Source organism: Macaca mulatta, chromosome 12 (genome assembly GCF_049350105.2).
Source record: "Macaca mulatta isolate MMU2019108-1 chromosome 12, T2T-MMU8v2.0, whole genome shotgun sequence".
In the NCBI taxonomy this organism is placed as follows: domain Eukaryota; kingdom Metazoa; phylum Chordata; class Mammalia; order Primates; family Cercopithecidae; genus Macaca; species Macaca mulatta.
Window position 1 is genome coordinate 114,808,524 of NC_133417.1, and position 12,215 is coordinate 114,820,738.

The 12,215-nt window shown below is 35.2% G+C and overlaps 1 protein-coding gene across 26 annotated transcripts in view; it reads left to right on the forward strand.

The window, feature by feature from the left end:
• The window catches only part of MAP2 (microtubule associated protein 2), a 315,941-nt gene that overhangs the window by 224,235 nt on the left and 79,491 nt on the right, over positions 1–12,215 (forward strand). For all 26 annotated transcript variants that reach the window (XM_077957477.1, XM_077957491.1, XM_077957479.1 and 23 more), the window contains one exon: positions 10,499–10,783. In XM_077957477.1, coding sequence (XP_077813603.1) covers positions 10,522–10,783 — 262 coding nt within the window. In that variant the 5' untranslated portion in view covers positions 10,499–10,521. The remainder of the gene's footprint in view (positions 1–10,498; positions 10,784–12,215) is intronic.

Sequence of the window (12,215 nt, forward strand, 5' to 3'; positions counted from 1 at the left end):
AATATAGAGTTGCAGGCAGCCCTGCAACTCTATATTCTCTATAACATTAAATATGTTAATAAGACCCTGTCTTATTAACAGATGTTTAAGCTTAGAACTTCTCAGCATTTATAAGCAAAAATATGGATTCTGCATAAACTTCTAATACCATTAAGGACAAAAACAAAAGTTTCTGTTTTGTGGTACTGATATGCATAGTAATAGTACAAAGCATAATTGAGCCTACGTGGAAAAGAGAAACAGTATTTATATGCTTAATTATATTACACAACTGGTCGTTTTAGCCTTTTGTTCATCTGTGGATATGGAGCAGCACAAAATTATAAGGCCAATGTTTCTGATTGAACTGGCACATTACATGATGATAGGTCAGAACACATTATAGAAAACATTCTAGAGCTCTCTGTGGAAAGCACATTATTAAAATGGAGACATGCCTATCTGACACATAGTGTATTTTTCCTTTAGATTTTGCAAGAGTTTATTGTTTCTCTTTTTGCCAATTTTTGAGAGTAGTTAGTGCTGCCTGGTAATAACTGTCATCAGTGACAATTCCTGTGCTTTGTGATCTTTCTAATATTGTAATCCAAAGAAAACCAGTGAGGTTTGTGATTATGTGGGAATCCCAGGAAGGAAAGTTCTATTCTACTTAATGATATTTTCAGCACACATGTCTCAATGATCTAGATACTAAATAATTCAATTACGTCTTTGAGAGCTTTACAAATTCAGAGTTATCTACCACACATTTTCACCCTGCTTGTTACCCCACATCCACCTCCAAAATGATCTAACAGGTAAAGAAAATTGTAACTCAATTTGAGATATTTTAAGCAAGTGTACTTCTATCACAAACCGTTAACGAACGCCAAGGAGTTTCTAAAATAAATGTTTGAAAGACAGTTTGAAAATGCCAGGGACTGCCCATTGTTTTCATAATGTGAAGTAGATTTTTTTTAAACCATGGACAATTGGTAATTTTAAACATTCTTGGAAGATATTACAAGTAGGATTAGGCACAACAGAGCACTGCCTTATTCCCAGTAAGCTAGAATACAAGCACCCTATCTTGTGATTTAACTCCATCAACTCATCATAAATGCTCTGGACAAAGGAAGTAAAAGACCCAACTTCTATTCATGAGAATAGTCATGCGATCTATCAACATAATTGCCTTAACCCTTCACTTCAGTTGGTCTATAGGGATGTTCCATGTGTGTATTTTTATCACTCCTCGTTTTTTTCTGAGGTCCTGTGCAGCAAGCTTGGCTGAAAGCACTAGTCTTCAAATGTCAATGTATCAGAGTTACCCTATTGAGCGTGTTAAAGTATCAATTTGCAAGTCCCACATTGAGAAATTCTAATTTGTTAAACCTGCGTTGGAGCTAATTGACTGAAAACACTGTAAGACACATTGGAATGGATGATCACCAAAGATCACTTCAGTTTTATGATTTTAAAACCTTTTCTCAGATGGATTGAAATAGTTTATCTTAAAAATATTTCTAAACCTATATATCATGTGGTTGCTATTATGATTACTAGACCTCTATATATCACCCCATTTATACAGATTTAGAAATATTTTTACTAGACTCTATTCGTTTCCAGTAGTTTGTTTTACTTGGTGTTATTTTTCACATGCACCGGAGCATATGAAATGAAGTTAGAACTTGAATTCCATACTTCGACCATGACAGCCCTCAAAATTAGATTCAAAACTATTCCCCTCTTATCCAATTTGCTATATAGTGTTGGCCAAACATCCACAGCAGGCAGAACCTTTTTGTGTTTATCCTGAGGTAGGTAATTGATTAATTAATATTCCTTCAACATTGAATACATATTTGAAAGCTGAGAGGTGGAGGTTGCAGTGAGCCGAGATGGAGCCACTGCACTCCAGCCTGGACAATGATGTGGGACCCTGTCTCAAAAAAAAAAAAAAAAAAAAAAAAAAGAAAGAAAAGAAAAAAAAAGAAAATGAAAATGAAAGCCAATGTATGACCAAAGGCTGTTTTGATAGTTTTTTATATTGCTATCATGGTTTGGTTATGCACACCAAAGTTTCACATAACCCCTTTTAGACTTTGAAGAAAAGGTATGGAAAACTTCAAATTTTTAAGTGGGTAGAAAATGAGAAAATGGTTTCTTTTTTAGTAAAATGTATTTCTGATTTGCATCCTTAGTCCTGGAGTTATCCAGAGAAAATAAATTCAAAATTCATCAATAGCTCAGACTGACGGCAGAGTTATCAGGGACATTTTCTTCTGGGCATTTCTGCTTACTTCTTATTTCTTTGCTTTAGTCTGGGAAATGTGACAGCTGTACCTTATTTTCTTGTGTCTGCAAGCCCTCAGGGCATATGTGCTCAGGAACTACTTTGTGGTACACTTAAATAAGTATATCTATTCACTACTTGCTCTAAAAAACAAAATGCAGGAAACATCAGAGTATATATCAAATTACTTTTTTCCATGTGCAATATTCAGGCAATGCAATAATAGATGGAGGTACAGGTGAAAATGCTTCTCTTTTTAAGCCAGCTGTTAAATGCATTAAGTTTTAATTTGTATATGCAGTTTTATAACACTTAGATAACCAACCAAAATAAGTTATTTGGCTATCTCCAATATAATAAGTCATTTATCATTTTAAAGTTATTACTCACTTACTAGCTACATTTGCTTGAATGATAATTAAAAGGATATTCCCAGGAAGAACAAAGGAGAAATACGTAAAAAAAAAAAGCTAAGTAATTTATTCCAACAAATCAGATTTTTCTTCTACAGTTTGTTAACCTGTAACCTATCTGAAAGGTCTAAAATATTAAAGTTTTGTGAGACATTTTGTGTGAAAAATATTGTTGCCTATTTTGTACTTCATTTGCTTTACATGAAAATAAGCTATTGTATGCTAAATAATATTATATAATTTTATTGTAAGAGCTATGCTCTAAAGTAAAATGTTAAAAGGCAATATGTACAGTTATGTATTTATGATATATATTCTGCAGGATTTCAGAAAAGATTTGATAACTTTCAAAATTGTAAATAAAATAAGGAACAGAACATAGTGCTCAGGACTTAGAATAAGGTAAATACTGCATTAAGCATTAAAATTCTTGGGAATAAAAGAAAATAAGGGAACAGATGTATTTCCTGTTAGTCTAATTATCAGAAATAAGCAAAATAAGCTGGGTGTGATGGCTTATGCCTATAATCCCAGCGATTTGGGAGTCCAAGGTGGATGGATTGCTTGAGCTTAGGAGTTCAAGACAAGCCTGGACATTATGGCAAAACTCTGACTCTCTAGAAAATACAAAAATTAGTTGGGCATGTGGCATATACCTGTAGTCCCAGCTACTTAAGAGGCTGCTTGAGAGGCTGATGTGGGAGGATCACTTGAGCCTGGGAGGTTGAGGCTGCAGTGAGTGTGATTGCACCACTGCACTGAAGCCTGGGCAACAGAGTAAGACCCTGTCTCAAAAAATTAAATTAAATTAAATTAAAGTAAATTAAAGAAATAAGCAAAATATAGGTTATCATCTTATTTCTAACTTCCAATATAAGTTAATTTATTATGCATATTTTTTGGAAGAGGCAATCACATCACAAAAGATAAGGTTTCAACAGTAGTGTTACAGATTTGGAGGCAGACTTTTGGGCTGCCTGTGAACAAGTCCAAATTTTTTCTTACACACAGTAAAAGAGGAATTCATGTAAGTATCTAGACACATACTCAAGTAAGATTCTAGAATTATAAAACATAGAGCATTACAATCTTAGGCCTGGAAAATACTAAAAGCAGATACATTTAAATATAAGAAAATCCTAATGCAGTAGAAATTGAATTATTGATGTTCCAGTCAATACTCTAGAAATCTGATAAATAACAGCAGTGATGACTAAAAGACCTACCCATCAGCTACAAAATGAGTTTCCAAGAGTCTACATTAATTATCATATTAGATAAAGAAGTTTCTATTAAGTAATTGAAAATTGGAATATGTCTGTCCCAAAATTGTTTTGCCACAGTACCCATGTTTCATATTGAGCTGGATGTTTCCTTTTGTTCTTTCTTCATTCCTTTTGTTGATGTTGTTGTTGTTTCTTCCTATTTTTTACTTGCTTCTCTCTCTCTTCTATCGATTCTATTTCTTTACTAGAATGAATAAAAACATTTGGTTACTTATTGTATTAGTCCATTCTCACATTTCTATAAAGAAATACCTGAGACTGAGTAATTTATAAAGAAAAGAGGTTTAATTGCCTCATGGTTGCACAGGTTGTACAAGAAGCATGCTGCTGGCATCTGCTCAGCTTCAGGGAGGTCTCAGAAAACTTACAGTCATGGTGGAAGGCAAGTGGGGAGCAAGCACCTCACATGACCAGGGCAAGAGTAAGAGAGAGTGAGGGGGGAGGTGCCACACACTTTTAAACAACCAGATACCATGAGAGCTCACTATCATGAGGACAGTACCAAGGTGGATGGCGTAAACCATTCATGAGAAAACCACTCCATGATCCAGTCACGTCCTACCAGGCCCCACCTCCAACACTGGCAATTACATTTCAGTATGAAATTTGGGTGGGAACACAGATCCAAACCATATCACTTATAAAATTCATAAATCATGGTACCAAAACCTTTTAATCAAAAGTACTTGTTTTACTCAACAGTATTAAAACATGTAAGCATTAAGTCTACCTAAAAACAAAATTGAAGAATGTTACATATGTTAAAAAGACCAGAAATTAATTCATATACCATTTCAACTTGAAATGTAAGCTCTAGAAAGACCATCCTATTCTGGTTATATAACAGTTTTATTATGCTGATATACGATCATACAGCTTAAATCATCAATAGGTTAGAAATCTGATCAATACCAAGTCTCTTAGTTTGGCTCACATCATTGGAATCGAAGGTTAATGTCACATCAGCAAACACTAAAGAATCTTAGATTTTTCATAATTTTCCATCAGTGAAGTTATTCAGAGTGCAGGAGTGATCAGTGCTCAGAGGTTGGTATGAAAACATTCATGTTCTTTTCAAGAACATTAGAATGAAAAAAACAGATCTTAGGTTTTTCAAGGGAAAAAACTGGAATTTTAAAAAACAGGAGTTTTAGCTTTTGATGAAGTAGAAATAAATGTGTCCATAGAAACCCTCAAGTATCAAGACAAAATTGTTTAACAACCAAAGGTAGCAAACATCAAAGCTCACCACTCAGATTCATAAGTAACATTTCTAGTGGCACAATATTGTTTCTTTTTTTAAATAATATACCTTACCTAGAAAGAGTACTTGGGCCCTTTACTATATAGCATAATAGTCATGATACAATAAAGTCAAGTGTAATACCTCACCCTAATATCAATAATAGATGTTTAAACGTCTTGGATTTTTTTTTTTTTTTTTTTTTTTTTGAGACGGAGTCTCACTTCGTCACCCAGGCTGGAGTGCAGTGGTGTGATCTCGGCTCACTGCCACTTCCGCCTCCCAGGTTCAAGCGATTCTTCTGCCTCAGCCTCCCGAGTAGCTGGGACTACAGGCGCACACTACCACACTAGGCTAATTTTTGTATTTTTAGTAGAGAGGGGGTTTCACCATGTTGGTCAGGCTGGTCTCAAACTCCTGACCTCATGATCCACCCGTTTCAGCCTCCCAAAGTGCCGGGATTACAGGCGTGAGCCACTGCGCCCGGCCATGTCTTGGATTTTTAAAAAAATGCTTGCCACACACAACAGTATTCCCATTATATATTGACATATGTTTTTTGTCCTAAAAAGCAAGATTCCCATTGCAGTATGTTATAAATTGTAAATCATTGTTTTAGTCTTAGATTTCCTTGCTCACATTATCAAGCTAGTCTTTGCAGGGAAGGGAAATAAGGTGGCCAAGATGGTGAAACCCCATCTCTACTAAAAATACAAAAAAAAAAAAAAAAAAAAATAGCCAGGCGTGGTGGCATGCGCCTGTAATCCCAGCTACTTGGGAGGCTGCCGCAGGAGAATCGTTTGACCCCGGGAGGTAAAAGTTGCAGTGAGCTGAGATCGTGCCACTGCACTCTAGCCTGGGTGACAGAGCAAGACTCCATCTCAAAAAAAAAAAAAAAAAAGAAAGAAAGAGTTCAGGTTGCTTCTCAGCCTGCTCTATCAAAGCAGGGATTGTGTGGCAGATGCTCAGCTGTTTGGCAGTTAGGAGCAGTTAAGATCTGTGATCTTTTGCAATTTGGAGAGTTTCCCATTGCACAGTAGGAACGGAATGTTAAAAATTCCTAGTATCTCACAAGTTTTTTAGTAGATTTGGAGATAATTTGACTTTGTCTTCACTTTTTTATTTTTATCTTTATTTGCTTAGAGACAGAGTCTTTCTCTGTCACCCAGGTTGAGTACTGTGGCACAATCATCGCTCACTGTAGCCTCAATCTCCTTGGTTGAAGTGATCCTCCCACCTCAGCTTCCTAAATAGCTGTACTCAGCTAATTTTTTTTAAAAAAAGGTTTTTTTTTTGTAGAGATGGGATCTCACTATGTTGATCAGGCTGGTCTTGAACTCCTGGCCTCAAGCAATCCTCCCACCGCGACCTCCCAAACTGCTGGGATTATAGGCGAGAGCAACTATACCCAGTCTTTATCTTCTTTAATTGCACATTCATATAGTTTTCAAAGAGATTCGGGAAAAAATAATATTACATCAGGAAGAAGAAATTAAAGAAAGCTATGGTCACTTTTAACTATGTTGAAAATACCATTTGAAGAATAGAGATAATCTGTGACCCCAAAACTTTGATTAGAAGTACAAGTGAAATTTATCATCTTATGGGTGGTGTTTTAATAATATTATGTTGTGATTATAAATGAGTGTGGCCAAATAGTGTCTCCTTTTGTTCAATAAACTTTTCCCTAAAACAGAGGCAATCGTTTCAAGTTATATTTTCTGTAAAAGTAGTTTTGTCAGAGCCATGCTAATTTGAGTTTGAAATCTCCTAAAATGATCATTACTTACTAAATGGTTAGACTATCTTCTTTCAAAAAGCTCAATAAATTAAGAAGTAATACCTGATTAATCTGCATACATTTTAAGGAATATTATCTGAATAGTCTTACCAGGAAGTTGGGTGATACTTTTTGGGTACTAATTTTGATTTGTTTGTGATTCTGGTATTAAGCGAAATCAGTGGAGCTAGCCAGCCTTTTCTTCTTCCAAAATTAGCTTTTATTAACTAATTTTAACAATTCAAAACTCTAAAGCATTAAATACTAAGGAATTCATTTTTTAAATGTCTGTCCTCTTGGAAATAAATTATCTTAATATTTTAAATGGATGATTACCAAGTAGCACTCTTTCTATTTAAGTGTTGGTGTGCTAGGTTTAAAATAAAGAGTCTTGGTCACTGAGAAATCTGTTCCAGAAAGCCCTATGGCAGGGGGGTGAGAGAAGCCAAATGTAACTGAGAGTTGTGGGTGCTTATATTGTTGTATTTTCTTTTAATATTTGGTGGCTAGAACTCCTAGAGTTAAACATGGACTAAAGTACAAACCTAAATATTTCCCAGATCCTCTTGGGGATGTTAATAAATATGGTGTTAGAAAAAGTTTTGTGGCCAATTGGTTTGGGATGTTTTGCACATCACTGCCTTTGCCTGAGATTCAAATATCCAGTAGCACATCAAAAGCTTTTAGAAGGCTCATAGTGTTCCTGCTCATGTAGCTTAGCATCTCATCTGAACACTTTACCTCTGTGGTCTTCCTCTCCAAAACACATAACCTTAAACCAATCATGACAAAAAAATCAGACAAATCTCGATAGGGGGGTATCCTATGATTTATCTGATTAGTACTCCTCAAAACTTTCAAGGTCAAGGTCTTAAAGGAACCTAAGGAGACATGAGAACTAAATGTAATATAGTATCCTGGATCAGATCCTGAAATGAAAATGAAAGACATTAAGTAAAAACTAAAGTAATCTAAATAAACTGTGGACTGTTGTTAAAAGTAGTGTATCAATATTGGTTCACTGATTATATAAATGTACCATATTGATGATGCAAAATGTTTAAAATAGGGAAAACTGTATGCAGGGGGTAGATGGGTAGTCTCTGTAGTATCTGCTTAATATTTTTGTAAATTTAAAACTGTTTCAAAAATATAAAGCCTATTAACTCAGAAAAAGCTACATCAACAAGGCATGTTATTTATGTGAAACTTTTTCTATTTACAGTGTTCTCTGTGTACACAAAATAAATTGGGCCATATAAGAATATGGAAATCTTAATTCAGCTCTTTGGTAAAACAAACAAACAAAAAGAAATAAAAGCATGTAAAGATTAGGATACTGAAGTAGGCAAGAATCTATCAGTAAAATGTTGCGATCCAAAAGGTCACAATCAGAATCTAGATGATTTCCTCAGTCTTTTACATACGTGAAGATGCCACAACTCCATGGAAATACAATGCTTAGGCTACCCAATTAGATATTTTGATATGTGACCAGAAGAAAATGGCAGAATGGAGTGTAGAACACTGCAGAATGGTTTTTATAAAAAGATGTAGCTAATTTTTCAGTGTACACAGGGAGAGGTTAATTCCGAGAGCGCTCTCTTCTCATTAGACTACCATGTCTGGTACATTTGCCATGAGTGTCTTAGGATAGCCATTCATTCCTACACAATATCTGGGAACAGATTTGCAAGTAACTCTCATTGTTGTACTCACCAAGTTTGCAGGCTCCCATTCCTATTCCAATGTTGTATATGTAATGATTAATGATATAATTAATAAATAATAACAAATGTAATAACTACTGTTTATTGAGCATGCCAGGAACTGTGTTGAGTCCTTTATTTTATTCTGCTTACACTTGGTAACAAACCAATAAACTAAGCATTGTTCTCGTTTAATAGATGAGAAAACTCTCCTGTGCACACAATTCTTTACACATAGTGAGGTAGCAATACTCCCTGATTTACTCATAAGCCCTTCAAATCAATGTTTTAAAAGGTAAATTTTTACATCTTGTTTAAATATGTTCTTAGGGAAGATAAATAGAGCTGTTTTGGGAATCAGTTTTGGGAGAGATTTGATGCTGTAGTCAAATTGGCTTAAATGAATTAACTGATCCAGCTCTTCCTGCTATGAAGAGAAAATAGAGAGAGCAGAGGATAGCAACAAAATTCAGTTAAAAAACCCCAGACAAATGCTTGTTAGTAATCTGATGGGAAAACTTACTTTATTTATACTTTCTCCAAACAGAGCTTGGTAGTAAGAAGTGGATTTGTCTTAATATAACTTTTGCTTACTTGTTTGGAGGTCTTTGCTTGAGATACTTTTTTGAAAAAAGGAAGATGTTCTTAGTTTCCACCAAAGACAGTATTGTCTGTATTGTCATCCTTACTGTGGAGATGATAAGCCATCAATAAGGCTACATGGTGAGCAACAGCTTTCCAAAACTGAGTGGTGAATCACCTCTTTTCAATTATATATCTAAACTTGGTAATATCAGCTTGTAAGAGAAGGTCATGCAGTATCTTCCATCCAATTAACATGCATAGAACACCTCCTCCACAACTCATTCATCCTTTGCTATAATTTACAACTTCCTGTTATATGTCAATGGTTTTAACTTTTTCAGATCTTATTCGATTTAGCTAAGAAATAATGCCATAAGATAGGATGTAGGCCTAATGCTATATTTCCTTTCTCTCTGTAAGATTTATATTAATAGAAAATGTTATCTCCTCTTAGTCTATAGATAGGGTCCAGGAAAGTTTATTAAAAAATTAAGTTAAAGCTGTCTTTCTTTTAATTCACAATATCCAGAAAAGCATATCTACCTTTGGCTTTAATTGAACACCCTTGAAACCAATATGTTCTTAGAGAAGATAAATAGAGCTGTTGAACACCATTTTAGCTAATCATGACTTTCAGTGAGATCTAGAAAAAATAACTAACATTAGCCATTTTGGCTAATATGTTAGTTATTGTCTTTTCTAGATCTCACTGAAAGTCATGATTGAAGAAAGTACATGGGATAATTTTCCATGGTATAGAATTCCTGCTGTCATTCTTCCTTCCACATTTTCTAGCCAGTTTTCTCATACTGCAGATTTTCCCTATGCTGAAGGATTCCTTGACTCTACCGTACAGTCAACATTCAAGACCATAGTTAAATGAAAGTTCATTAAGATGTGTACCTAAATGCCAAACACTAGTTTTTTTCATTGTTCTTTGGTTTTTGTTTGTTTACAAAGAGGAACATGTGTAGAATGACAGTGATCTTATTTTAAAAGAACTAATATTCCAGAAATGGTCTGTAAAACTCAAGATGAACTAATTGACCCATTCTTGATATTAAACATAGGTTATTGTACATATTTTCTTTGACTATAGAAAGCCACTTGTTTGCTACAAACTTCTCCTATCTTGGTACAACCAATATCAGATCAGAAGATTTCCCCAAAGTAATAGCTGCTATTTTTCCTCTTTAAATTGCAGGAGAAATAATAAGGCATTGAAGAATGGCAGATGAACGGAAAGACGAAGCAAAGGCGCCTCACTGGACCTCAGCACAGCTAACAGAGGCATCTGCACACTCACATCCACCTGAGATTAAGGATCAAGGCGGAGCAGGGGAAGGACTTGTCCGAAGCGCCAATGGATTCCCATACAGGGAGGATGAAGAGGGTGCCTTTGGAGAGCATGGGTCACAGGGCACCTATTCAAATACCAAAGAGAATGGGATCAACGGAGAGCTGACCTCAGCTGACAGAGAAACAGCAGGTAACTAAGGGCTCTGCTGTCACCAAGTGCTTGCTTTGTGCTTTGAAGTCAGTTTAGTCTGAAAGTGAATTAATATACAGCACTGATCCTCTTTCACTAGTGCTAGGACTGAAATTCCAGTCAGTCAGAGGAAATAAAAGAAGAGAAAAATCATGGCAACTAACTTGACATTAGCTACATTCTCAATCCCATTCCCCTATTTAATTTTTGTCACGTGAATTTTTGCAGGCTGAGTATATGTATGTTTTGCTAGAAACCTTCGGCATTTTAACTCATTGAAAGAATATTTTACAAATAGTTTTTTTTTTAATTCTCTTGAATGACTTTGTACCTAAATCCAATGGATTGATTTACAAGCATATTTTTAGAGCAGAAAAATGCAAAATACATAAATATATACTGTAATTTTTTTAACCCATCACTCAACAAACTACAGTTGAGCATTTTCTACATGCAAGGTGTTGTGTTAGCTTCTGTGCCAGTGCATGTGCAAGACATGGTCCCAGAACTCCATGGATCAGATGATCTTGGAGTAGACATGAGACTTGTGCGTATGATTATTTGGATGCAAAGCATAACATGTAAGTGCCACATGAGCAGTATAGAAAGGCAGAGTTTAAAGCAGATTATTTCTGCTTTGGGCCAAAGATGGTGCACAAAACCATCTTGGGGTACTGCAGCAAATTCACAAGAATACAACAAGGTATTTTAAATATTTAAGGGGAGCAGTGATAATATCTGTCAAACACTGCATGAACTATAAGCTCAAGATAATTTACAATTTCAACATTACATTATACTATATTCCTTTAAGATATCACATCTTTGCAAAGATAGGTTTTCAGCAGTTGTTCTGATAAAAGCAAGTACCCTGCAGAAATCCATGTGAAATGGAAGAAGAGAATGATAGTGTCCAACCTGATTCCAGGATTTGAGAAGCTGTGCAGTGCCCCACAGGCACATATGTTCAATTTAGTATGAAATTGTGGTTGAGAATGAAATAAAAATATTATTTGCACGTTTCATGGTTACAATGAGGATTAAATAAGATACTAAAGTGTACAAAGTGAATGGCTCAAGAGACAATAACTGTTAGTTACTTTTATTATTACTGGTGGTAGTGGTGGTATCAATATGGATGACATAGCACTCTTGATCAAGCAATATTTTTCTAAAGCTGAGTATACACAACTTTAAGAAGGTGGAACTTGGGTGTCAGGTGCGCTAAGAGGATTTTGAAGGGATTGCAGCATGAGGGGATGAGGACATGTTATAGCATATTGGTTGTGAGGAAGAAAAGAGTTAGTATGATATGTCAAGGTTTTTTTCACCATCGAATCTTGCAGCACCTGGCATTAGACCTTCAGTATTCCATAAATGTGTGTTGAGTGAGTGAGTGAATGAAGGAATAAATGAATAAATTCAAAAAGAA